Genomic DNA, 27,711 nt, shown 5'->3' on the forward strand with positions numbered 1-27,711 from the left:
GAAAAGTGGTAAAATTGGGAAAATTCATTTCACAAACATCTCACATAACAGAAATTTTTGGTGTGTCTATATGTAACTGTTCCTTGCCTTTTGGAAGAAGGCTGTATTCAAAACATTTAAATTAAGACCATGTGCAAATTTACACACTTTACAAAAAAGAGGGGAAATCCTTAACAATTTTTCATTCATGTTTGATTTCATTAAGACATAAACTATTTTAAAAAACCTGATTCTTTGGCTTATTTAAAATGTAGTGTAAATAATGATAACAAAGATTTTCTTACTCGATTTATTATAACTTTATATCGTATTTTTAAACTTAGCACATCATGAAGAAGTTCTTTTAATTAACTAGTAAACTGATAAAGCATTTGTGAAACAATATTAACATCCTTTTGTCAACCAAATTTTTTCTTTGAAACAAGCAATTATAAAATATGAAAATTAATGTTAGATAAGAAATCTTTCTATCAAAAAAAAAAGAGAAATACTAATTCACATAGAAAGTATTTTACATAACTGAAAATTTTGTATGACCTGCCTTAACACCTCTGAAATAAATTGGAGTCCACTAGGAATATCTATACCTTCTCTTTTGTTCTCTTATATTTCTCTTATATCTTTTTATTTTTTTCATTTATATTCCTTCAAAATACTCATTAAAAATCTTTAAAATGTATCTTGATATTCATATCCATCCACCGAATTGCAACTTGTTTGGCAAATATATCCTGGAAAGATAATCTGTTGAAAATGAAGTCAGAGCCTGAATTTCAGCCTTCATTTTAGATGTTTCCATAATATCTAACTGTAAAAGAAAAGCATTGGAAATTAGCAATTCAATTAACATTGATATAGATTCGTAATTCAAAAGACAAGCATTTTATGCCATGTGTTCCACATTACAAATATAAAATGTAAAAATACAAAATCAAAATACATAAATACAAACGGAGGTTATTTGTAGCAAAAAGATAATTTTGGTACAATATTGTGCCAGATGAATTGCGTGTTGTCTCTCTGTCCTCATTTACATCTTTTAAATTCAGTGCATTGTCAGGACAAGTCAAGCCTATACATCTCAGACATTTCCTTTAGCACGTAGGCAGCTACGAAATGCCAATGTTCTTTGCCTTTTTAGGTAGGCATTTAAGCCTCAACTGTTACAAGACAACTTTCTGATGTTCTCTTCTAGATTAGAATCTGTAAAGTCCTCCAGTTCAAAGCTAAAGTCCTCCAGTTCAAGGCGCTCTCTCTCTCTCTCTCTCTCTCCCTCCCCCCCTCCCTCCCTCCCCCCCTCTCTCTATATATGTATGGTATTCAGCTTTGTTCGGGTATTTTCCCACGTCATTATAGTTGTGCTTTTAAAGTTGTAGCAACGTTTCAGCAGACTCTCATCTGCCATCATCAGGCTTCTGGTTGTGTTCGTCTGTGAGTCAGACTTTCACAGCCGTTTTCAGTTTTAACTTTGGGGCTAGCCTACGCTGTGCCAGAATGGTTTTTTCTTCATCCTGATTGGTTGGGAGTCTTGGTCTGTGTTTATTGGTCTCGGAGTTTGCTGTGTTCTGCTTGATGGGTGTCTCTGATATCTTCTGTCTGTTTCGTGGCTTTTTTTTTTTTTGTCTTGATTGGCTGGCAACATTGTGTTCATATATTGGAGGCTTTTAGTGCAGCTTGGCTCCGAGTAAATGGACGGCTATAATTTATTAGGAAGCTAGGTTTCATCTGGGTGCCTGGTTGGGGTGTGTTTGAGCTGGAGGTATCAGGGGGGATCTGTTTGTGCCCAGGTGTTTGCCTGGCTTGTGGTGTGGAGATTTTTTTGTTTGTGAGTGCAGGCTTCCAAATAATTGACAGTCTGGTGGAATCATCTCTTCTATTCATGCTTTCAGGTCTTTTTTCAATCTCTATGGCTTCTCTGATAATTCTGTGGCTGGGGTTTTCTATAGTGGCTAGGGTTTTGGTGCCATTGAAGTCGATGCTATGACCTGTTGCTTTCATGTGTTGGACTAGTGAGGAAGTGTGTTCCAGCTTTTTGACTGCATTTTTGTGTTCATCCAGGCAGGTACTTATTCTTCTATTGGTCTGTCCAATGTATGTGGCAGGGCATGATGCACAGGAGACTTCATATATGCCTTGGTTTTCCAGGTCAATTTTATCTTTGGGGTTTCTTAGGATGGCTACTATTTTTCTGTCTGTTTTGAAGGCAGTCTTGATGTGATGCCTGTGTAGTATCTTACTGATTTTTTTCTGTAGTACCTCTTATGTAGGGCAGGACAGCTGTTCCATAGGTCTGTTCATCTTCTAGGTCTCCATTATGTCTCATGTTCATCTTCTAGGTCTCCATTATGTGTTTTTGTGGATCAAGCTGGTGATTTTGCTTTTGTGGAAGCCGTTAGCTGTCAGTACTTTAGTCAGGGTGCATAGTTCAGTCTTTATGTGTGTCTTGTCTGCCAGACTCTTGATTGGTTGATGGAGTTGATGTTGGTATAATGGGCTGTGTGATGGCCTTGTGAGTTTTGTTGTGGAGATATCCTGGATCTTATGCTGTAATCTCCTGGGTCCTGTAATCACTACAAAACAAACGACCCAGGAGATTACAGCACAAGATCCAGGATATCTCCACAGCAAAACTCACAAGGCCATCACACAGCCCATTATACCAACATCAACTCCATCAACCAATCAAGAGGCAGCAGCGCAGCCAACCAGCCCAGCACACCAGCCCCCCCCCCAGTATATATAGAGAGACAGCAGCTCCGATCACACATTGCTTGCACTGGCACAAAGCTGAAAGCACCAGCCTGAGGATGGCAAGTGGGACCTCGCCGAAACTTCGCCAAGATACTCTTAATCTTACACGGGAAAAGACCCGAACACATCTCTATTTCTTTATTCAAATATCAAAATTAAGTTTTTTTAATTATTTAGATTGGCGAGCTAATGTTTATGTTGAACAGCAGAGAGGAGCACCTGAGTTTTGGAGTTCTTTTAAATTATTTTCTAATACTAATAGAGACAAGTACAATTCCACAAAACCAGCTTTATTATCATCTAGTCCAGGGGTGTTAAACTTACGTTGTTATGGCAGCGTCATGTGACATATTGGGACTTTTCCCCCTTCGCTAAACCGGGCATGGGTATGGCCAGTGCATGATGCATCCAGCCCCTGGACCGGGAGTTTTGACAGTACATGAGGCAACACAAACATGTCAGCACGGATTTTCTGTGTCTGTATTGCCAGGCTCCCACAATTTGTCAGCACACTTTACAAGGGATGTCAATCAGATAGATATACTAACATTTCACACTAGGCTGTAGCTCTGAATGTATCAAGACTTTCCCCCTAAAACCAAGGGCTGCTATCATATGTGACCTGCTGACATGGATGTTGACACACTAAAAAGGATTTGTGGGATCCCTGCATAGAATATATCACGAGGAACATAACCTGCCAATATGGCTACTAGCATGCTGTCCAGAGGAGAGGAGTAGAACAACATACATGCCCCAGTCAAGTAGCCAATAGATGATGGGCAAATTAATATATAATTAGTTCATCTCTGTCAAATGCAACATATCTTCTAAGATCAAGGCTTTTGCCAGGAAACGTTGAAAAAAACACTCGTTAAAATTTGGCTCAGAGCAACCAGTCCGTTAACATCAGCTATGGGCTGAAGATGTGAAGAAGGCTCATGAGTTATTTCATTAGTCATTCTCAAGTTAAAGAGGGGACATGTAGTTATCTCAAATATTAGAACTCTACCAACAGAATCTTCTCAAACTGTTTATAATACAAAATACAGAATTTATTATGATCTATACGTACTTCTTTTTTCCAAGCTGACTCATGAGCAATATATGGTCTTGCCTGTAAAGCAGTTAGCTTACTCTGATCTTCTTTAGTCAGTGGAATTAGTGCACTCATAGGAACATTCAATCTAAAAAAACAGTTTGATTAGTCTGCTTATTTTTTCAATTAAAGATTTCTTTTTATTTTTCATAAATAACAGTATGAAACTGAAGTAAAGGTCCAGTAATATTAATACCATCAAATATTAATGTTCAACTAAAGGCTTTGCACATTTTAAGGACCATGAAGTGGCTCATCATATAATTGGAACACTAACATATTTAATATGTTTCCTTGCCACATGTCATTAGTGCTTGCCTGTTTTGTCATTTTGCTACAGGGAAAGGAATGAAGGAGGATGATAGTTTAGGATGCTTCATATCTGCTGTAAGACTCTTAGAAACTGGTGCTGTCTTGCTACACATTTTTTCTCTCATCCAGGCATTGAGATAGAGCTACTAGTGCTACTGAAGACCTAGATGTGATAAAATTGTATATAATACTGTTCTATAGAGGGAGTATGTTTAAAATTTAAATCAAAGTGAACAGAGAAAGTCCTCCCATCATATCTCCATCAGAGATTTAGCATGCAGCAATGCACATTCTATGAAATTCAGATACAGCATATCTATATTCTTACATGAACATAGTGCCCAAATAGCAAATTTTTGTTTTTTTCTAAATTGTATGATTATTCTTTAAATAATTCATTTTTACAGTCTGAAATATAGATACTAAATGAAAGCCTGCTATTTGAGCTAAATATTCAAGGTTTGGGCAAAAATAGATTTGGGAATGAGTTGATAGCACTATTCCAATATTTGAGGGGTTCTTACAAAAATGAGAGGGTCAACCTATTTTCCAAAGCACCAGAAGGCAAGACAATGGTTGGAAACTAACCAAGGAGAGAAGCAACCTAGAACTAAGAAGGAGTTTCCTAACGGTGCAAACAATCAACCAGTGGAATGGCTTGCCTTCAGAAGTTGTGGGTGCTCCATCACTGAAGGCTTTTAAGAAGAGACTCACTTATCTGAAATAGTATAGGTTCTCCTACTTGAGCAGGGGGCTGGACTAGAAGACCTCCAATGTCCCTTCCAATTCTATTCTATGTTCTATGGATCAGTATTTCACGTTATTTGGAAGAGACTTGGAAGTTCTGGCAGAAATCCCTAATAGATCAGAATATATATTGTAAGCATGGGACTTGAAATTCTGAAATTAAATTATTATATATTTACTATTTATTTATACATTTATACAGGTAGTCCTTGACTGAACCCCAAATTTCTGTTGCTAAGTGAAACAATTGTTAAGTGAGTTTTGCCCCATTTTATGATCTTCCTTACCACAGCTGTTAAGTGAATCACTGCAGTTGTTAAGTTTGTAATATGGTTGTCAGGTGAATATGGCTTCCCTATTGACTTTGCTTGTCAGAAGGTCACAAAAGGTAATCACATGACTTTGGGACACTGCAACCATCATAAATATGAATCAGTTGCCAAGCGTCTGAGTTTTGATCATGTGACCATGGGGAGGCTGGTGTGAGTGTGAAAAACTGTTATAAGTCACTTTTTCAGTGCCATTATAACTTGGAATAGTCACTAAATGAACTGTTGTAAGTCTAGGACTACCTATACTTATTAAATCATGGAATATACATAGTTTGGTGTGCCACAACTGAATGAAAAATTGTAACTAAGTCAAAGTTCTAGTCATGCAATACTCTTACATGTATTAGGGTCTTCAGAAATCATGGGCGCTCCATCACCGAAGGTTTTTAAGAAGTGACTAGATAGTCAATTGTCTGAAAAGGTAGGTTCTCCTGCTTGAGCAGGGGCTGGACTAGAAGACCTCCCAAGTCCCTTCCAGCTCTATTCTAATTCTAATTATCCTGCAGCCTTCTCCCTTGTAAAATTGTGCAGAAAAAAACAATAGAACTCTTCTAACTATTAAGAAAAAAATGAAATTTGCTTTTTTAAAAAATTGAAAGTAAACTAACCGATAAACGTCAGATGGAAGGAGGCCAAGCCATCTTACAGCTGGAACTGTGAGGCGATGGGCTTCAAACGACATAGACTGAAATATGAAATCACAATTTTTTGCTCAATATGTCTGTTTTTAGTAGACTGAAACTTAATAAAATGAGGCTTTTAATGATTAATATCGTTGTAGCCATATCTACTTTGATTGACTGGTTATCTGCCATCAAGTCATTGTTGACAATTAGCATCCAAATAGATAGATTGATACTCTCCATGAGGATCAGTCCCTAATCTGGTCCTTTAGTTCTTCCAATTGTGCCCTCACGGCTAGTGTAACTGAGTCCTATCCATGTTGCTGGAATCGTTTACTTGGAAATTTATTATTTTTATTCTCCAAATTGTGGCAGTGCTAATTGATTAGATAATGAGAGAATCAAGTTCTCTTTTTTGCTGCATTATTTGAATCAGCTCTTCTAAAATTTCAGCAGGAGTATAAAAATTATGGGTTACATCCATTTATGAATTAATGTGTTCTATATTAGACCTAAGCAAAACAGAAAGCATGATAAAAAAAGCCCCACTTCTTTATGTGGCAAAAAGCAGTTAAATTAGCCAAAGGGGAGAACAACAAAGGTTACAGTATGCAATGGAGTCTCATTCTCTTCTTCCCTATGTGCAAAGTGAGCATTTGCAGGCTGAGGCAACATGTGGGAGTGTGTTTATTTGTTTCTCTCTCTGCAAGGTTTTGATGAACTGCTTTTATACCACATCAGGTGTATGAGAGATATCTGGTTATCAAGTAAATAAATACAGTTAAGAGGAAAGGCTGTTGAAGAAATACCTTCCATCTCAAGCCTAGGTATTTTTAAATGCTGCCAGTGCCATAGGCATACAATGCTGCAGCAAACATATGGTTGGGTATTCTATATTGGTGGCTCAACTTGTTATTCTTTACAGAAGGGAAGAGGGAGTGAAGCATTTTCCCATGCAGTACATTGGTGTGCCATAGCTAACCTTATGCTTGATTTTAAAAAAAAAAAAAGCATTGGAAGGATTTGGGATAGAATGACATTTATCTCACAGACTGGGAGTGAAATAAAAATTGAGCTATATACCTCTGTTGAATTACTAATATAAATATGCCCTAAAAGTGTTCTTCACTGAAAATTTAATAACAAAAATGGTTCATGTTGTGAGTGAACACTTTTTATATTTATTCTCTTCTCAGAATAGAGAAGATTGGGTGGTACTATAATTGAAGTGTTCGACTGGCACCAAGAACACTCAGGTCTTTCTATCTACCCTTTTGTACACTTTAGACTCTGGGCCAATGACTGTCTCAGTCCAATCTCCAACCCAGAAGTGTTGAGGGGAAAATAGGAGAAAGGAATATAATGTATGCCATTTTTAGCTTCTGAGTATGAGCACGGTATTCTGTAATCTAATAAGTAAATAATAAAATATTAATGACACATAGGATATGTGCATTTTTTTTGAAGTACCATAAATCAGTGTGATTGTGTTTTGCATGCTTTCCTTCTTATTTTAAGACATAGGTGTTGTCATGATACAATTTTAACCAGTTAAAGCTTTTTAAAATACTTTTATCATCTTTAGTCCATCAGCTTTTCAGTCTAATTTTGTCTTGCGATTCATGCAGGCTTGACATTCTCATTATATCTCAGCCTGTTCTTTTAAAATTCTTTTACCCTTTTTATTCTTCAAACATAACTGTTAAAGTATGACATGCAACTCAACCTCTCTCTTCCCCCCATGAAAGCACAGGCAGATACTTGTCAACAAGGCAGAAGTGTCCCCTTGATTCGTCTCTCTAGGGATCTTGTGGTTCTGTAGATTAAGATATGACTGTAGTCTGATTTGGAGTTTCTCCTGACTTCCATGTTACCACTGATTATTGTTAATGCCCAGAAGGATACTCTCTTGCTCTGAATGAACTGTCAGTATATTTTTGACCTTTTTATCTGCCTGAATCCTCAATATTTGAATTGATGTTCTAATTGTGTGACCAATCCCAATCTACCTTTCCTGATCATTTAAAAGATATGAAAAGTTTGGTTTCAAAACAACCTTGCAATTCCAAGCCAAAATGTGAGAAAGAGATAAAGTATGTGTGTATGTGTGCATACATATGCACACGCTGTTACATTTCATTCACTGTGAAATAATATGACAAGTTTAAATTTAATAAAAACTTACCACAGATCCATATTTGTAGATACTCATTATTTCAATACCTGTACAGAAACAATATTTTCCAGGAATTTTTTTACAATGTTTTAGCAATGAATCCAAAGGAATGAATTAATATTAAGTATATGCATAACACAGATGTCCCAGAGAAGACACAGAGTTTTGAAGTTCCTAATCAGTAATAATGCCAGACAGAAATAATGAACAGATTTTTCACCTTGCATTATGTGTGCACATATTACCATCTTGGTAGTGTCAAGAGAGATTCTTGGAAGAAAAATAGACAAAGAAGAAAAAAGAAGTGAAAGAAAGTGAAGAAAATAGAATGTAGTAGAATGTCTGGAGGAAGAGAAAAAGAGTTTTGTATGAAACAGTATTAGTAGATGGATTAATCTTCCAACAGAATAAACTGTAAATAAACTGGCTGATTGAAGCAGAATGAAAAGTTCATTCCAAAATGCAACATAACTATGTTGAATAATGGGAAATATGAAAAAATTGACAGGTAAAATGACAAAGGAAAAAAGACTGGATGAAAAAAAAAAGTTAAGCAAACTGCAAAATAATTTGCAAAATCTGAGAAGTGTAGTGCACTTTTTGCAAAGGGTATAGAAACCAGATTTCTGTTCTTCAGGAAATCAGTGAGAAATATAGTAATGTAATAAAACATTATATCTTTGTTAATTTAGAGATAGTATATGATAGTCAAGAAGCTTGAATTAGTTCCCATAGAAAAGGTGAAATACAAATCAAATCAATTAATCAAAAACGTTTTGCATGAATATGCAGTTGAAGTCCATTGCTAAACAGAGTAAAAGGAGTATACAGTATGTGTGAGAATTAAATGCTTAGCAAATAGCTCATATCTGAATGTGACAGAAGATATGGATGTGTGATGTTCCCTTTTCTTTTAAAATTACTGAATGTATAAGGAATTATTTTGGTGATTTTCGAGGAATGGTAGTTGGCGATGTGAATGTGTGCATTTTTTGTATGCAGATCAGATAGCAAGTACAGTATTGCAATCCAAGCCCCTCCCCACACCTGGCTTGTACATAGATCAGTTTCTTCCCCATATACAAAAAGAGCAGGGCTGAGATCACAACACTATGCCTCTTTGGCTCTTCTGCAAAAGCCATTGATTCAGGAGATAAGTTTTATTGCCTGAAAACTTGGATGGTTTGCAATGAATGTTAAGTGGATTGTATGATCTACACAACATTCAACAAGAACTGAAAATTAAAGATCTGAAAATTAAAGTAACAGTAAACCAGACAGTTTTGTTTGACAGGAAAGAAAGGAGTTTGATTAGAGAAAGGAGATGCATTTGTCTATCACGGTAAAATGTTTAAATTTTAAGATGTCAAATAGAAAGTTAGTAGGCAGTAAGTCGTTTGTAGCAACAAATGAAAGTTTGCTTTTTTAAATACCCAAATGGCTTGTAAAAAGTGTTTATACTTTTGCCTATGTTGTTATATAAGAGTATGTCAGGAGAAACATAATATAAATTGAATACAATGGAAATAAGTATCTGTGGTCAGAAGAGGAAAGGTCATGAATGGATTAGTGTTGAATGCTAAATAAAACCATTATAACCATAAAACATAATTTGTGGAAGAGTGCAGTCAGTTTCCCAAACAATATAACCACTGTACAGATTCCACATCTATATTACTGGATCCCCAGGCCAGAGGGCAAAGACATGGAAAGGAATAGCAAATGATATACGTTTATATTAATAACTTTGATCTATATTTTCTTTCTCTTAGTTAGAGCCTTCATTTTTTTTATTACTGTTTCTTATTCTTTTTTGCATAGCATACTTCCTTTGAAATAAAATAGATTACAGGGTTGTAAAAAAGGAGTTTTAGTGTGATGGCTATTTATGTCTGTATGTAATATATACCAGTGTGTTAAATTTTTTTAGAGTGTGGTTACTGAATCTGAATGTAGAAAAATGGGTTGATCACTGGAGCAAAAGGTTTATTCTAAATGTTTACTGTCATCTATGGATGATTTGGATTTTCCCCACCACAATCTGTTATCCCTAAAAGAAAGGGAAGACGAAGGCTGAAATCTATCCCTTTTCAGACGGGGCAGCATTGGGAGAGAAACAGAAAAAGAATTCTTCCTCTATGCTCAGATAGAAAATGCCCATCATCATATCTACATTGCTAGACATATGGTATAAATAGTAGAGAATCCCCATATTTACCGTGTGGGTCAGCATCCATGAGAGCAAAGATTGGTACATGACAAGTATCCCATAATTTTCTGACTAGTAGTCTTGTATTGATATCTGGTACACCTTTTCCCTGAAGAAATAATTACGATATTTATAACAATGATACATTTTTCAATATATGTTTAGACACGGTTGTACTTCTACTCAACAAAATGCTTTATTACAGAATTGTAAATTCAGCTTCCAATGAGTATAATTATGTTTTACAATTGTTCACATTAAATGGATGAAACATTAATATAAAGACAATAAAATCTACACCCTTAAAATTAATATTTAAAAGCTGTATTAAAAAGATTGGTGAAAACTGGGAATTAGGGCATAACATACAATGATCATTAAAGGAATTGAAGAAAAAAACCCCAAAGGGTAAACCTGCTTTTAGATACAAATCAGGCAGATATCACAATTTAAAAGATTTGCAATTTCCAGTGTCTCAAATACATTTGGGTAAATGCCAAGAGGATCTCACTGTGTAATGATAAGGTGATCACGCACCTGAAAGGTTTGCCTTGGTCCCCACAGTGCTCTATTCACACCCCTGAGTAGAGATAGTGTCAGTAATTCTTCCCACATATTTTATATCAACCAAAGGTCTGGATTCAGAGCACATTTCACAATGAAAGCTGGAATTCTGCTCTGCAGGCACTAGCTTTCTTTACCTATAAACCTACTGGTCCAGAGGTGGTATTCAGCAGGTTCTGACCAGTTCTGGAGAACCAGTAGCAGAAAGTTTGAGTAGTTCAGAAAACCAGCAAATACCACCTCTGACTGGCCCCGCCCCCATCTATTCTTTTCCTCTCGAATCCCAGCTGATCGGCTGGGTCTTCTTTTGTTGGCCTGCACAGGAGAATGTAGCTGGAAAGCAGGTTAGTGGGGTGGGGATGGAGGTTTTGCAGTAACCTTCCCCCTGGAGTGGGGAGGGAAGGAGATTTTACAGATCCTTCCCCTGGAGTGGGGAGGGAATGGGGATTTTGCAGTAACCTTCCCCCAGGAGTGGAGAGGGAATAGAGATTTTACAGTATCTGTCCCCTGCCATGCCCACCAAGCCACGCCCACGGAACTGGTAGTAAAAAAATTTGAATCCCACCACTGGTCACTATGGACAATAGATGCAGGGACAGTCATCGGGAGGCCTTTGTATTTTTATCTCCATTCCTTCTCTAAAAAGACCCAGTTTGCACAACTACATGTAACATATATCCTTTTTATTAAATTCGCATTCTCAGGGATTTTATCACTTTCTTTTTTTCCCCTCTCTCTTTCCTCTCTCTTTTTCTTTTCACTTTGACCAGACACTCTGACCAGGTACTTCTCTGGGCCACTCTTTTTGCATGCTGTAAGCTCACACTATGAACTCTTATCTGTAGATAAAATAACTAAGGCTTTCCTATCACTGAATTATTTTCTAAATAAAGCTTATCTTTATTTTCTTTCATACAAGAAGCAGCAGCCTCAAGAATACCTTCAGTTACACTCCTAACTTTAGTGTTTCTCTTTCCATGCATTCTTTCCACTATATAAAGCTCTCTGCTATCCAACAATGCATTGTTGTTGGAACTAATGAAGCCAGAGAAATCTCGGTTAAGTAGGAAAGATATTGTGCCTTAATGACAAAGATAAATCTGCAACCCCTTCTAAGCCTGCACTTGACCCTTAGAGCAATGTGGCATTGCTGATATACTGTAGATTGTGCAACATTTTCCTGGATAGGCAAACCACCAAGCTTCTACTTTAACTAGTCTGAGCTTTAACTCATCAGCTATCTGTCAGTACAGTCCCACAATCAAACACAGATTAAGATTTTCAATGATTCAGATGATATATTACTGTCTGTAGCTAAGTCTTCAGAAGATGAAAGAAAGAAAGGTGACAAGACTCTAGGAAGATTTGGCTCCTGCTATTTTAGCCTTAATCAGAACCTTTTTTATTACTTCCACAGAGTATGAGAAGAACTATAAGTCTTCAATCCAAGAGTGTCAGTGCCACTGTGTGAAAACTGTGTAAATATGAGGCTGAAACCTTGGCTTTCGGGGAGTAATGGGCACCCATTATTAGTTAATCATATAGCTGGGCTTGTGTGGTTTGACCATAAATAAACAAATGGTTCACCAAGCAAATGGTTGGAAATAACACTTCCAATTTCCTATCTTACCTCTCCTTACTTGGAAACCCAGAGTTGTTGAGATTTACCTGGATTCTTTTCTTCTTGATTATTGCTCCTTCCTGACTCCTTCCAACATGAAGTGCTACTAGGTAAATCAGATTTGGCTTAACAATACTGCTTACATTATTCTTTTGTGATGATTTTTGGTGATGACCATGTTGTCATCTTGGGATGATAGGATAATCCCTCCATTGTACCCCAGGAATAGAACAGATCAGCCTACAATCACCATGCTGGTGCCATTGCATTCTTAACATCTGAATTACTTCACTTACCAGTTTCACATGGCATGGACAATAACATGAAATCTTCCACATAGCCCCAGAGCACAAATGTCATTGTGGTTGAGCACAAACACCTTAGCACCATTTTCTCAAAAACAATCTAGCTATCAGTAGAATCAATATAAAATATTAAACAAAGTCTTTACAAGAATGGCATAATTGATAGCATTGAAAATTGCTGAAACGAATACAGGAGAATTTTAACAGGATTATGGTTTCAGATTATACTGGTAGTAGCCCACCACATAGTATGACCAATGCAGTTTCTCTTCTGAAACCAGACCTAAATACAATTGAAATGAATCTGGACAATTAATTTTATTTGAGAATGTTTGGATTTGCTTAGAAAAATGTAAACGCGTACCGTAATTATTATACTTGGGGACATTTTACAGCAGAAGTTGTCATCTAACAATCTCTGAAAAGTTGCATCTTTTTCTATAATTAGGATAAATTTTGCATCTGTAATTAAATCTGTAATGTTAAAGGATTCAAGAAAATATACTGGAATTAAATTGCACTACATAAAGTATTGGATATTATATAATTTTCTGTTACTATAATGTGAACAATATTAGCATCAGCGATACCACTTTATATGGAATCTTTAGTAAATGTTTTATTCAAGTATTCATTTTGTTTTTTACTTTCTTTAATCTATACATTTTTCTTAAAGGATACTTCTTATTCCTTCTACATTAGATGGTACAGGTGTCTGAAAGAACAGACATCAAATTGTTTTAGAAACTGAGGAAAATAATTCTTTTTATTTAATAATGAAATAAAAAGCAAAAGTAAATGTCTAGAAGTCTTTTCCAAAATAATTAACTATAGTAATTGTTCATTACTTTGTAAGTGTTATGATTTTTATATATTAACACAATAATTCTAATCATCCTTCAAGAGTCATTATCTTATAGTGTGATGGGATGCATACACTAGAAACATTCTATGAACTGGGGGTTTATTAGACTAAATAAAATCCATTGGAGAAAAAAAAGCAACCCTCTCTAGTATTTTGTTAGTAAAATCCACATAACATTCCCAACTCAGAGGTAAAGTGAAGACTATATCATGTGCAGAAAAAGATTTTTCTACAATGTGCATTAGTTAGGTGCAAGTTGAGAAAGTTCAGATATTCAGTTCAGTAAAATTATACCCAAGCCCCAATAATTGGATTATCATATTAGAAACCTAATGGATATAAATAATGATTCTGTTTCTGAATATATACAGTAATGCCATGAAATATTTGAGTGCTTAATTTCTCTAAATTTGGGGTGATTCAATGTTAATTTTTTCTCTAGCGATTTAAACATATTATACCTAATGCTATTGCAGATTGTCATGCTGAAGTCAGATTGAAAATTATTATGCAGATTGCACTAATTCTGTTTTTGATGGAATGGATAAGCAACAATAATTGTAAACTATCTACAGTATAACACTGAGTATGTGTTTGCGATCCAGAGTTTACCAGCAATTATGAAAGAATAATGTTTTTTTGTAATTTTGCACAAAAAAAAACATTTTTGTCATTTTTTTTAAAGAACTGAAGTGGGAAATGTTGCTCCTGAATAAAAAATTACAAGGCCTCATAATGCATTGAGCAAAAATATGTCATCTATGTACTTCAACTAGTATAGAGCACCTTATATAAAATCGGGAAATAATAATGCATTATACATACTGTGGTACTACAAGTACAATTTACTTTTGTACCATCCTCCTCAATATAACTAAGATCACCAGCAATGCACCCTTTGCTAGTGGAGAGCTGCAAAGAAAAAAAAAAGTAACTTCAGATAGTAATTACATAGTCACCAGGATAATAATATATTTAACCATTATTTATAGGCTAGCTTGGAAAAAATGTTAATCCTATGCGAACACAAGTAATGTGATAGTGTTATAAATTACTGTAGTCACAGGAAATTTTATCAGTTCTTGGATTGGCTGAACTTAATATTGTCTTAGGCAACCACTTCCTCATGTTCATAAATAGCATGACTTATTTCCATACCAATTTGACATTTTTAGAAATTTGACCACTATCCCCCAAACCTTTCCCTAGACAATATATAAGTTCTTTAATAACTGATCCCTCAAAACTATCCAACTGCATTTTTTGTTTGGCTAATGGGGAAAGTTTAGGAAATTTTCTGGGCATGATAGTCTTGCTAGAGCATAGGAGGATGGTATTTCCCTTTTACACTACAGTACTGAAACAATACACTGAAATGTTTCTTTTTCAAGGTAGATTATAGTGTAAATCAGCAGTCACAGAAAGAGCAAATAAGAATTATTTTGTTTTCTTTTGGCTATACTGAATAGTTTGCTTCTTGAGTGTCATTAGAGAAAGGAAATGACAAAAGACTATCCCATATACACAAATATACACTTTATTCTCCTTTCTATGATTTGCACCTGCCAACAAATCTATTCATTAGATATAGATACGAGTTTTCTATTTTTATTTTGTCATGCCTATCTGTGCTTACTATTGTCAGAAATTAATAAAAATGTTATTTCCTACCTCCCCCCACCTAAATGTACTAAATTATTATTAGATCGTGTAAGAGACATTTAATACTTAACAATATGTAGAGTCCTTCTGGGTATCTTGAGCATACAGGAAATGTCATTTATAATATTGTCCACAACCCTCTGATTACCAAAAAGTACTGTATCGGTGTAAAAGATATCTCTGTGAGAATAAAATGTTGTTTTAAAGCAAAATAGACAGTCTCAAGAGATTTCAATGCTACTTAGAAAAATACGTAGTACTCATGAATATTTAGTAAAGGGCATCCCGTAAGTATTGCCAGTGGACATCATCCTGTCCCCATTCTGTCATCTTCCTTGAATCTTATGTTTTGTCTCTACAATAAGTGAAAATTTAGGGAAAACCCCCCAAGGCAGTGTTCAGGACTATTCTTATGCAGAATTTTTCAATAATGATTTTTACAAGTTGTCAGAGTTTGTTGACCTAACATGAGGAACAAAATATTGAGACCATTAAAATAATAATAATAATAGTAATAATAGCAATAGTAATAATAATAGTAACAGTAACAGTAACAATATCAATAACAATATTAATAAATAGTAAAACAGATTGGAAGAGAATGTAACCAGCCCATTTTTTAGAATAATCATGTTTATGCTTATATATATCATCAAATGCATGCCTGACAAATTATTATTATTATTATTATTATTATTATTATTATTATTATTATTATTATTATTATTATTATTATTATTATTATTATTATTATTATTATTATTATTATTATTATTATTATTATTATATCTCTAGTGAGATTCACAGCCTTTGGGGCTGATTGGTAGCTCAACAGCTCGAGTCCTAACCAAGGACCTATAAACTGTTAAGGTAGCGTCGGAGGATATAAGTTGTTCCAAGTAGGGTGGTTTTTTTGTAGAATCAGGGTATTCAAGTCTGATAAATTCAGAATTTCCAAATAGCGAGGTAGCACTTTAGGTATTGCTCCAAGGGCTCCAATCACAATTGGGATAACACACAATTTCTTTTTCCAAAGTCGCTAAACTTCAATTTGTAAGTCCTGATACTTTGTGATTTTTTCTTGCTGGGTGTCTTCAATTTGTGCATCACCAGGTCTTGCAATGTCAATGAACCAACCCTTTTTCTTTTCAACTATTGTTATGTCAGGTGTGCCGTGGGCCAAGTTGATGATGATGATGATGATGATGATGATTATTATTATTATTATTATTGTTATTGTTGTTGCTGTTGTTGTTGTTGTTGTTATTTTGTCAAGCATGCATTTGATACTATGTATAAGTATAAACACGATTATTCTAAAAAATGGGCTGGTTACATTCTCTTCCAGTCTGTTTTACCATAAAAAAGGACAAAAGCTTGGGAAATGGCATTGAAAATGATGAATCCTGAATTGAGATGCTTAGAGAAAAACTTTAATATAATAAATATTATTGTTAATGTGTGCTAACTTACTAGACTGCTCTTGTGGCATCTGTAAAGTTTGGATCTGTTTAGAGAATAAATGATTCCTTTCATTCCGTTATTGGTATATCATTAAATGACCAAATTTGATCAGCCATATTAATTTATCTGAAACTTGAAACAGCTACTCTGGCATCATAAAAACACAGCAGTCTTGTAGGTTAATTAGGTAATCTCATATATAATATATTTGGTAGAATTACTTTCAAAAATATTTTAGAAGGGTGAACTAGATTTTATGTTTCAATGAATAACTTCACTGCCTCAATATTTCAAATAATATCATGGTAGTGAAGAAGGTCACAATAGAAATGCTATCACAGAGGATATGTTTGTACAACACAAATAAGCTGTTACGAAATTAATTCACTGTTGCACAATAAGCTCACAGGGTAAGAGTCACATCATAGGCGTCTGTTACAAGCCACAGCCACAGCATCAAAATGATGACATATACATCATATGTCATCATACTAATGATATAGTTATATAATTTTGCCATGATATCTAACACAAGTATTAAATAATTTTGTGTGATGTTGTTAAAATGCAGATATCATTTGATACCTCTCTTGAGGTTGTTTCTATGAAATTATAATTGGCAGTAGGGATAACTCTGAAGAAGAATCACTACTAAGCAGGGGTGGGATTCAAAATTTTTAACAACCGGTTCTGTGGGCGTGGCTTAGGTGGTGGACGTGGCTTGGTGGTCATGTGACTGGGTGGGCATTGCTTGGTGATCATGTTATTGGCTAGGTGTGGCCAATTCAATATCACTCACATCGAGACACACATCTCCTCGCCTGGCCTCTCATGACTGTGGGGATGCTGCAACAGTCGTAAGTGTGAAAAATGGTCATAAGTCACTTTTTTCAGTGCCATTGTAACTTTAAATGGTCACTCCACACAAGCAAAGTACCAGCAAAGGAGGGGGGAAAAAACTCCAGAGAAGTTCCTGAGACAGCAAGTCTAGTCCTGCCAAGAATGTAATAAGGGTTAACGGCGAGGCAGTTTCTGTAAGCAACACCAGAATGTTTCCTTCCTGCCTTCCTTACAGGATTAGGCCAGTAATTTCTTCTAACAGCCGGTTCTCTGAACTGCTTAGAATGTTAACAACCAGTTCTAGCGAATAGGTGCAAACTGGTAGAATTCCATCCCTGCTACTAAGACAATAGTTCTATAAAAGGCAGAAATGTAACTTGAGAAGGTTTCCCAGACTTGATCCTCGCTAGTTGTCACAAAGATAAAGTGAATAAAGATAAACACAGAAATATGTAGCTTGGATCATTTTCCTTAATAAATAAATTAGGAAATACAAAGCTTTCGACTCATTTGTTTAATTGGGTTCTCTTTAACTAGTGTTAGAATTTGGAGAACAGATCACATTTTAGGCCAAATTTATGCAGAAATATTGAAAATTTAAATGGATTCACTAACTTTTAAGCACAATTGTATATGTCTATTTTAAGCTTACAAATACATTTAAATATGATTATTACCTTTTTGTTGCATACGTGTTTGCCTGAACCATCTTGTAGATTATAGATAATATTTTAAGACACAAAGCTGAAACATAAAGCAAAACCTCATGCAGTTGCCACCTGAAACATTTGCATCCCTTGTATTTTACCTTTAAGTGCTTGTCAGACAATTTATTTCTGTTAATGTCAGCACTATTTCCAACCTAGTCTAAACCTTATCTGACAGTAAGGCTTTATGTCAACACTCAGTTGATGAAAACCATAACAGACAATGGAGATCAATATTTATTCACTTACCTGGTAACAACCATAGCATAGAAAAATTCCAGCCTGGAATAAAAAGGCTTAAATGGTAAAGAGCATGAATTAATAAATGAAATGAACTGAGAGAAAAATACTTATAGTGTGTGTTGGTGGAACTAAGAGAAAGGGAAAGTATATAATCAATCTGAAGAAAGTGATCTGATAATATAGAGTATAATTGTTGAATACATGCAGAGAAGTGAAGGTTTTCGAAGATTTAATTGAATAAAAGAGCTAAAAGATCTCAGGAAATATGAACTGAGGTAATCGGGGTTATTTAGAGGTATAGGTTGGAAATACTGCAAAGGAATCCATAGGTTGGTAATAACTCTAAGTTATCTTCCAGTGAATGGTGATAATGGAATAATTTTTTTAAAAAATAGAATATTCTGAATAAATGTGATCCAGAAGAAAAAAAAAGAACTAGGTGGAATGAAGAGAATAGGAATAGTGGGAATGATATAAAAGAGTGTAGAATGTTGAATTGAAGAATGTTAAGGCTTCATATGTAGATGGTGTAATGGAAAATACATTAAAATATGGAGATGGATTCATTTTGGTATGGCTTATGATTTCTTTAAAATATATGCAATGACTACATCTCTGCTTATCAATAAGAACAATGCCATAATTACACCACTATGCAGAGGGAAAAGTAACAAGAATACATGCAAAATTACAGGAGGATTAGCTTATTATGTAGATCCAGGAAGCTTCAACCCAAAGATATTTTAGCAACTTGCTTATTTCTATATTATTCTTACTAAATAGACCTATAAAACTTTGGATTTTATGAAGCAAGGTTTATGCTTCAAGTCAAAACAAACTGTTGTACAATTTATCCTGAAGCAAAGAAGACAAAAGTAGACCCCAATTAAATGATATGATCCATCCATTTGTGCATTCTTTGGATTGGAATAAAATGTTTTTGAACAAAATAGATCAATATATTGCTGAGTTTCTTTAACTTACCAAACTTTGTTGCTGATTTAGGACTGTCACTTCTTATTTGTTGTGTGGTACAATTAGATATCATCTGGAAACCTACAGCTTCTGTAAAACTAGTTTTGAAAACCAAATCAGGAATTTAAAAGAAGAACTAATAATCTGATATTTTATTCATCAGGATTGGTAGTGCATAAAAGTCAAGAATATTTTTAACACTAAAGATTAGGAAAAAAGATAAAATGTACAGGTAATCCTCAATTTATGACCACAGTTGAGCCTAATATTTCCAGGCCACTAGATGGTTATCCGTAGCTGCACTAAGGGTTGGGAAGTATTGAAGTTTCACTGTATTTACCACTTCAAGTTAATTCTCAATATGGGCTTTGAATCATTAAAACCAGTCTGGTTCTTTGTCTTCCTCCAATGGAGCTCCAGATGTCTAAGCTGGTGCTTCAGTCCTGGGGTGCATTCACAAGATGCACCCCAGGACCACTCCCAGGGAGTATATAATGGGTGTTTAGGGAAATGCACAGTACTATCGTATAATACAGAGAGATACAAAAGGAAAGGCTTCTAGGGATGGTATAATCCACTACCAGTATTCCAGGAAGTGACTAAGGCCTCAGTCAAACTGCTCACCTCAGAGAAAACCCCCAAATTTCAAACTTTCAAATTTTCCTCTAAAATTCAACAGGATTCATAAATGTAGGGACAAAGAAGATGACCTTGGTGGAAAGAGGCAGTTACCATTACCTACACAAAAGGGGCTGAAACATTTTTAAAGTCCAGAATGAAACATATTTTGTACACTCCCATTTATTTAATAGATTGAAATCCTAATTATATCTGTTATTTATGAGCAGATTGCCTATAGACATAGACTTTGTATGCATAAGTATAATGAAATATGGGACTCATTTATACAAAATGCACTGGATTAAAAAAAAAGGTTGATACTTATATAAGTCTATTAGAAACACACACACACACACACACACACACACACACACACACACACACGGACAGTTTATTTTCTGCATTCAGATGAATTAGAGTCCAGTTTACCTGCAAGCCTTCCCTGTCTAATAAGAGAAACAGAATGGACAGAATAGATTTATGATACATCTCCTTATGCTTTCTCCATTCTTGGATTATTCAAATGCCTGAGCTGTGCTTATTTATAAATAAGACCACTGCATTGGTAACCCTAGCTTCTTTAATTTCAGAGCTCATATATTCTCTTTTTAGTTGGATAAATGTTTTCTTTTAAATCCACTGAACATATTTCCAAAGTACTGTATAATGTAATTATACCAATATTTGATTATTATGGTATTAGAAAACAATCATTGAAGCTGCATTTTGCTATTCAAAGTCATTACTTTTTATATCCTTAAGGTGGCAGAAGACACTATATTATAAAATCATAATAAATCTTCTAGCCTTTAAAAAACTTGTGACTTCTCAAGGTACTGAAATGGATCCAGAGTAAGTTAGTCATCTTGTCTAATTTCATTTTACTTCAGTAGTTGCACAGAAAACTCTTTGTCATTTAAATTTGATACAAATTACAGTCAATTTTCAGTTTTCCTTATATGTAGAAAGAATGTGATTAGCTAACATGATTAGGTAATAACATTATATATAAAATTGTTTTGGTTTGCTTTATTGTCAGGTGAATCTAAACTCAGAAATGGGTTACTTTTTACTTATTTTCTTTGTGTTTAAACTTAGGTCTCAATTTAATTAGTCCAGCCCTTATTGTAGTACTCAAGGAGGTGAACATAGAATCCAACATTTCCTATTCTAAAGTTCACAAATCCAGATTAAATTAACTCCAACAAAACATGTTAGCCAAACCTTTAGTTATAGATTGAGCTAGAGTTGCAGTGTTTAATCTATCATGTAGCTTTTGGTTATGCTGCTGTTCCTGAAAATTTCTGAATGTAACATTTTTGCTCTATCATCAATGTGGTCTCTCCCAAATTTTCGTAGACTAAAACTGAAGAATGTAAAATTGAAAAATAGTAACAATAATTTTCATGTTACCAAATGTAATACCATTTAAGTCAATTTCAAATTTCTGAACTATAAAATCCAAAAACCTATTATGTAGCTGCATAATAAATGAAGTGAAAATATAGAATAAATTCTTCACTAGTATAATTAATCTTGATTTCTAGTGCATTCATAGTTCTTAAAACATTTTAAGAAAAAAATAGATAATAAAAACACAATTATTAACAGTTCTATATTTTTAAATCTCTATTTATGAGATTCAGGAACAGTTCTATTATAGTGACTTGCCTATAATCTGTAATTTCTACTATGGAAATTCCACACTATTTATTTGACAATTATTTGATTTCCTAGGTTTTTGTTATTTGTCTTTTTCTCTTTTTTGTCAGCCATCTCCATCGGCTTCCATATTAAGCTAACAGTTCGAATCACTGTTTAATTTCCTAAATAGTGAGCACTTAATTGGCAGCTGATTTGTTTCCATGTCATGTCACTAGTAACAAGGAGGTTACTAGTGTTAATAATCACACTTCCATGCTTTACCTCTTCTCCTGAGAACATCAATCAGCTGGCTAGTATAAACTCCATTCAGCCGATCATTTAAGCATGCAAAAAGCAGAATTTGATCAACCCCACTCCAAATTACACAAGGTTCTGAAGTTTCAAAAATCTCTTAACCTCACCTTACACAGATATCTGTCAAACCCACAGTTCTGTTCATAAACTGAACAGCTCCTGCTGGGAGAGGAAATTCCTTAAAGTGTCAGCATAAGTCCTGCAGAGAGGATTTGGGGTGGAGCAAAAGGGAAGGATACCTGTTCACAATTACTGCAGAGCATCAGAATTTCAATGGAAAAACTATTTTAGTGAGATTTTTAAATATGCTGCAGGTAAATCAGAAATAAACAAAAGCCTTGCTAATCATGAATAGGTACAAAATTAGATTCTGGTTCAGACTATAGAATTGCTTGAGTCTAATCTAATGCTTCAGAATGTAGGTTGTTAACCAAAAGTGTTCATAATGTTATCTTTGGCATTTGCAATTTAAATCACAGGTTACAGATTTAATAAGATATATATAATATTTTACCTATAATGTTTGCATATAATACATTTGCAAGCATAGTTTACTTACTGTATATTTCCCCAGTCAGATCTGTTTCTTAAGATAAGAATAGGTGCTTTATTTTTGGACAAACTCATGATAACATCTTCAATAACATTTTCTATTGATCTCAGTACCTCGGAGCTGAAAGATGTTATAAGATATAATTTCATATGGATTGAATATCATTTTCCAGGTTTCCCAAAATATTTTTCCTTATTGCCTTCTAACTATTTTTTTTTAGATTTCTGAAGATTCTGGAAACATTTTATAGTGCTTTGTCTTGCTTCCAGTAGTAGAAATGGGTTCATATGTTTAAGATTCTGCCTTAAGAAGTGCATTTCTAGCCAATACTCACAAGATTTTTTTCATCAAGCCAAATATTTGGATCAACTGATTTAAAACAACTATGATTAATGTTTTTCAATCATATGATGTAATATTAGCTTTGGCCAGAGTTTGACTTAACTTGTTTTTAAATGCTGTAAACTTAAAATAAAAGTTCAAGGATATAATATAAGTACTTCCTCTCTACCATAGCACATTAACCTTTTGATCTGACACTTTGAATGAATGCCTGTGGTTTTTAATTATATAAAGGTTTTGGCTGGATAACAACATTGTGTGTGTGTGGCAGGGGGAGGCGAAATATATCATGGACTGAAGTAAGTATATTAGTACTGCTTTCTCTCTCTACATACACGTGTGTGTGTGTGTGTGTGTGTGTGTGTGTGTGTGTATTTTGATGGAATAGATAGAAGATAGATAGATGAAAGATCGATAGTCTTTCCCATTTGAATGAAGATGATGATTAGGATTTTTTACCGCCGTTCACATACACATACACACACACACAAATCAAAAGTCTCTTTTGACACATAATATGAACTGTTAATTTCCTAACTAAAATTATGTATTAAATGTAATACTGCTTACATTTAGTTGAAATCTGAATATGGTACTTTCTTAGATGGGAACTCAATGATTTAATGAATGGTAAAAGAGTTTCAACATTTAGTATTTTTTTACTGCTACTTTTGAGTGCTTTTTAAATATGATTCTACAGGTATTGTTAAGAGGACTAATATTTGTTATTCAAAAAGATTAGGGATATCTTTCTCTACTTATTATTGCTCATGTTTTAGATTGAAATGTTTCAGAATAAAACTGAGTTAATGGGAAATGGACAACCCTGGTATTATTGATTAGCCATTCCTTTTTCTAAATTATTTCACTTCTTTCAGTACTTACAGTTGTAATAATGATCCATGTATATTAACCAATATTATTGTTCTTTGTAAATCAAATCATTTAACCAGATAGATTTCTATTTAATCTTTAGAAATGTGTAAATAAGATTTCTGGAGCCAGCAAAGTTTGAGAGCATTTTAAATATGGGAAGAGAAAGATTTGAATGACATACTCATTCAAAGAAATTGCATAAGTTCTTCCTACGTTTCAGCTCTCGCTGCTTAAAAATGAAGTAACCCTCAATAAAAAGTTATATGACTGGCCACACATGCCAAGTTAAAAAGAAAAAACCCACCTCAGCAGTAATTAAAGACAAATCTAAACTGTTGAACGGCAAGGAACAGTGTATCACACAAGGATAAAGCCTGTCAGCTCATTTCCAACAAGTCACAGCATGAGTATAGTTTCTTTTCTTTTGGCAACAGAAATAGAAATACCCTTAAAACATTATTTCACAACAGAAATTTTAAAAGATGCAGAATTAATCTCTTGTAGTGTGTTTGTTTCAGCAATTGTGGGTTAGGATTTATTATTTCAAATTAAAGTTAGAAATACTAAATTGTTCATGGCAATTGTATCAGATGACAAATTCCTTAAATTAGATAACAATAACGTTTCCAATTTCATTTGTGGAATGCAAACTTTCAAATGATTTGTGTTTGTATGTGCAAAAAGGATAATTCAAAGCATTAGAGCTGCTTGTGCACAATTAATATAGGCTGAAAAGTTAGCCAATCATTGTTTATTACAGATGTTACAGTGAATGATGCTAATGAAAGTAGCAATGCAAGCTACATTTCAACTAGAAATCCATATTTCATTTTTTTTCATTTATTTTGTTTATTTATTAAATTTTTATGCCACCCATCTCTCCTACAAGGTGAATCTGGGCAGCTTATTATTCATTTGTTGGTGATACCTAAAAGCAAAATCATTTACTAGATATTGAAGATATTAAAAAAAATTAAAACAATGTCACTCTTTGCGTTGTATATTATTGTATATATTGATGTTATAGTTACTAGGTTTAATATTGCTATTTTTACATGATTCAATTAATATTTTATGAATGCATTAATTTTAATTTTTAGGGTAATCATGATAAATATAACCCAAACAAACAGAAGCTCTTTTGGGGTCCTCCCTAATTTTTAAAAATGGGAAGGGATCCTAAGAGCAAAAAAACATTGTATAGGTAGTCCTCGACTTATGACCACAGTGGAGCCCAAATTTAATGAGACATTTGTTAAGTGAGTTTTGCCCCATTTTATGACTTTTCTTGCCATAGTTGTTAAGTGAATCAATATAGTAACACAGATGTTAATTAAAACGGGATTCCCCATTGTCTTTGCTTGTCAGAAGGTCACAAAACGACATTAAACCATCCCTGGACATTGCAACCATCATAAATACGAGCCAGTTGCCAAGAAAACCTATTTTGATCACGTAACCATGGGGATGCTGCAATGGTGATAAGTGTGAAAAATTGTCACATCACTTTTTTCAGTGCTTGTAACTTCGAATGGCCACTAAATGAACTATAGAATGACCTGTACTAAGGACTGGAAATCAATAAAAAGCAAGAAAGCTTGCACATGTGGCATTGGGCATAAAGCAGGGCTCTCCAACCTTGGCAACTTTAAGACTTGTGTACTTCAACTTCAGCTTGCTGGCTGAAGAATTCTAGGAGTTGAAGTCCACAAGTCTTAAAGTTGCCAAGGTTGGAGACCAGGGGTGGGATGCTACCAGTTCTGCCCGACTCTATAGAACTGGTAGCTCTGAAGAGCATCAGACACCGAACTGGTTCTGTGTTTGCTGCTGTTTGCCCCCCCCCCGCCTGGGCTCTTACCTGTCCTTTATTTCCTGCTTTTTCAACCTCTGCGTGGCACCCACGCGCAGCACTTTTTAGCTGTCCAGGCGGCACAGCTCAAGGGTTTTTTACACGTGCGCACACAAAACATAGTCACCAAACCAGTAGTAACACCGGTTGAATCCCACCCCTGTTGGAGACCCTTGGCGTAGAGCCTTTCTCCATTCTCTTCCTCCACCCTTTACTAGACATTTATAAATGAGACTGAGAATATGCAAGGCAGCTTTACATTTTCAAAACAGAAGCAGGGATGGGATTCTACCAGTTCGCACCTATTCGCTAGAACCATTTGTTAACATTCTAAGCAGTTCGGAGAACCGGTTGTTAGAAGAAATTACTGGCCTAATCCTGTAAGGAAGGCAGGAAGGAAACATTCTGGTGTTGCTTACAGAAACTGCCTCTCCGTTAACCCTTATTACATTCTTGGCAGGACTAGACTTCCTGTCTCAGGAACGTCTCTGGAGATTTTCCCCCCTCCTTTGCTGGCACTTTGCTTGTGTGGAGGGACCATTCAAAGTTACAATGGCACTGAAAAAAGTGACTTATGACCATTTTTCACACTTACGACTGTTGCAGCATCCCCACAGTCATGAGAGGTCAGGCAAGGAGATGCGTGCCTCGATGTGAGTGATATTGAGTTGGCCACACCCAGCCAATAACATGACCACCAAGCCATGTCCACCCAGTCACATGACCACCAAGCCACACCTACCACCTAAGCCACACCCACAGAATTGGTTGTTAAAAAATTTAAATCCCACCCCGGAACAGAAGCAATAATAAAGCAGCCAATACAAAATAGAAACATAGAAAACTGATGTCAGTAAAAGACCTAGCAATCTATTGAGTCTGCTTTTGAGGGTGTTTTTTCCCTCTTTATTCATTATTTATTATTTTTATTTTTATTATCTTAATTCTATTTTTTATTTATTTTTGTCAAATGATAGACTTGTATTTATCCCAAGCAGTAACTCAGTTACTGCTGATTGACCCATTATTTGTGTTGGAAGTTGTTTCCAACCTTCCATAAAACCAGATTTTAACAGAAACGGATTTGAACTGATTTAAATATCAGCTATTTTTTAAAGTCAGCATAACTTTTAGGGAATGTTGTTAAACTAACATTTTACTGGGCAAGAGAAAAATCTTAACTGCCTAAAAATTGAGCTTTTTAAAGCTAAAGTGTTTCAAATAAAAGCTTTAGAAGCAGCGTAATAAACATTGCTTTTCCTGTTTCCAATCATGGATGTTCTTGTGTGTTACAAAAGTGTGAAAATATTTCTGTGCAGCTAAGTATAGTATAGTGCATGCTAGCTGATGCATTTTCATCAGACTAAACTCATTAAATTATCTTACTTCAAAACAAGTACAGGTAATCCTGGTTTGGTGACTGTTCACAGTTAAGACAGTGATGAAAAAATAACTATAAGATGAATTCTTGCATTTACAGCATTCATAGCTCTGTAAAGCAAAGCAAAGTTGATGTAAGGTGAAGCACAGTTGCGGTTACACTTAGCAACTATGTTCCCAGTCCCAATTGTGGTCAATAAACGAGGACTACCTATAATCCTGCTATTATGTGGTAACAGAAAATTGGGTTCCTGCTCTACCTTTTTGAAGTAGCCCCTGAAGAATGTCAACCCGTTTGGTGAGGTCTGACATGGTCTGTTACCTGGAGTGACAGACATTTGTGGGTTATTTTGGGAGGCAGCCATGGGAAGTTACCAGGATGCTAGTGAGAATGGGCTTCAGCAACAATTAGCACTTGGCCTGTTCAACCATCTTTTGACGAGGAGATCACCTCTCTCTTGGTTCCTTAACATAACAGACTCAAATTATAATCCGGGTTATGTTAGGATGACATTACCTAGAGATTTCACAACTGAGGCTGGCCACATGGGGTTTTGCTGAAGTTTTTCTGAGGGCCAGTTTGTGTCGATCCAATAAAGTGAACAAAGACCAGTCTGTCTCTGTCGAATAAGCCAT

At 34.9% G+C, this 27,711-nt stretch overlaps 1 protein-coding gene across 1 annotated transcript; it reads right to left on the reverse strand.

Moving 5' to 3' along the window:
* Positions 1-373: 373 nt before the first annotated feature.
* On the reverse strand, positions 374-27,711 carry SPO11 (SPO11 initiator of meiotic double strand breaks). Its single transcript, XM_087959249.1, has 11 exons — positions 27,593-27,711; positions 22,635-22,748; positions 19,505-19,593; positions 18,248-18,314; positions 15,338-15,446; positions 14,430-14,516; positions 10,259-10,358; positions 8,050-8,087; positions 5,850-5,926; positions 3,827-3,938; positions 374-808 (listed from the first exon to the last, which is right to left on the reverse strand). Exons 1-11 carry the CDS (start codon positions 27,709-27,711, stop codon positions 689-691), a joined length of 1,032 nt encoding a protein of 343 aa, XP_087815375.1. The 3' UTR covers positions 374-688.

The sequence above is a fragment of the Notechis scutatus genome, chromosome 3, assembly GCF_049901735.1.
Source record: "Notechis scutatus isolate UNSWTSFEM ecotype Mainland chromosome 3, rNotScu1.2, whole genome shotgun sequence".
In the NCBI taxonomy this organism is placed as follows: Eukaryota; Metazoa; Chordata; class Lepidosauria; order Squamata; family Elapidae; genus Notechis; species Notechis scutatus.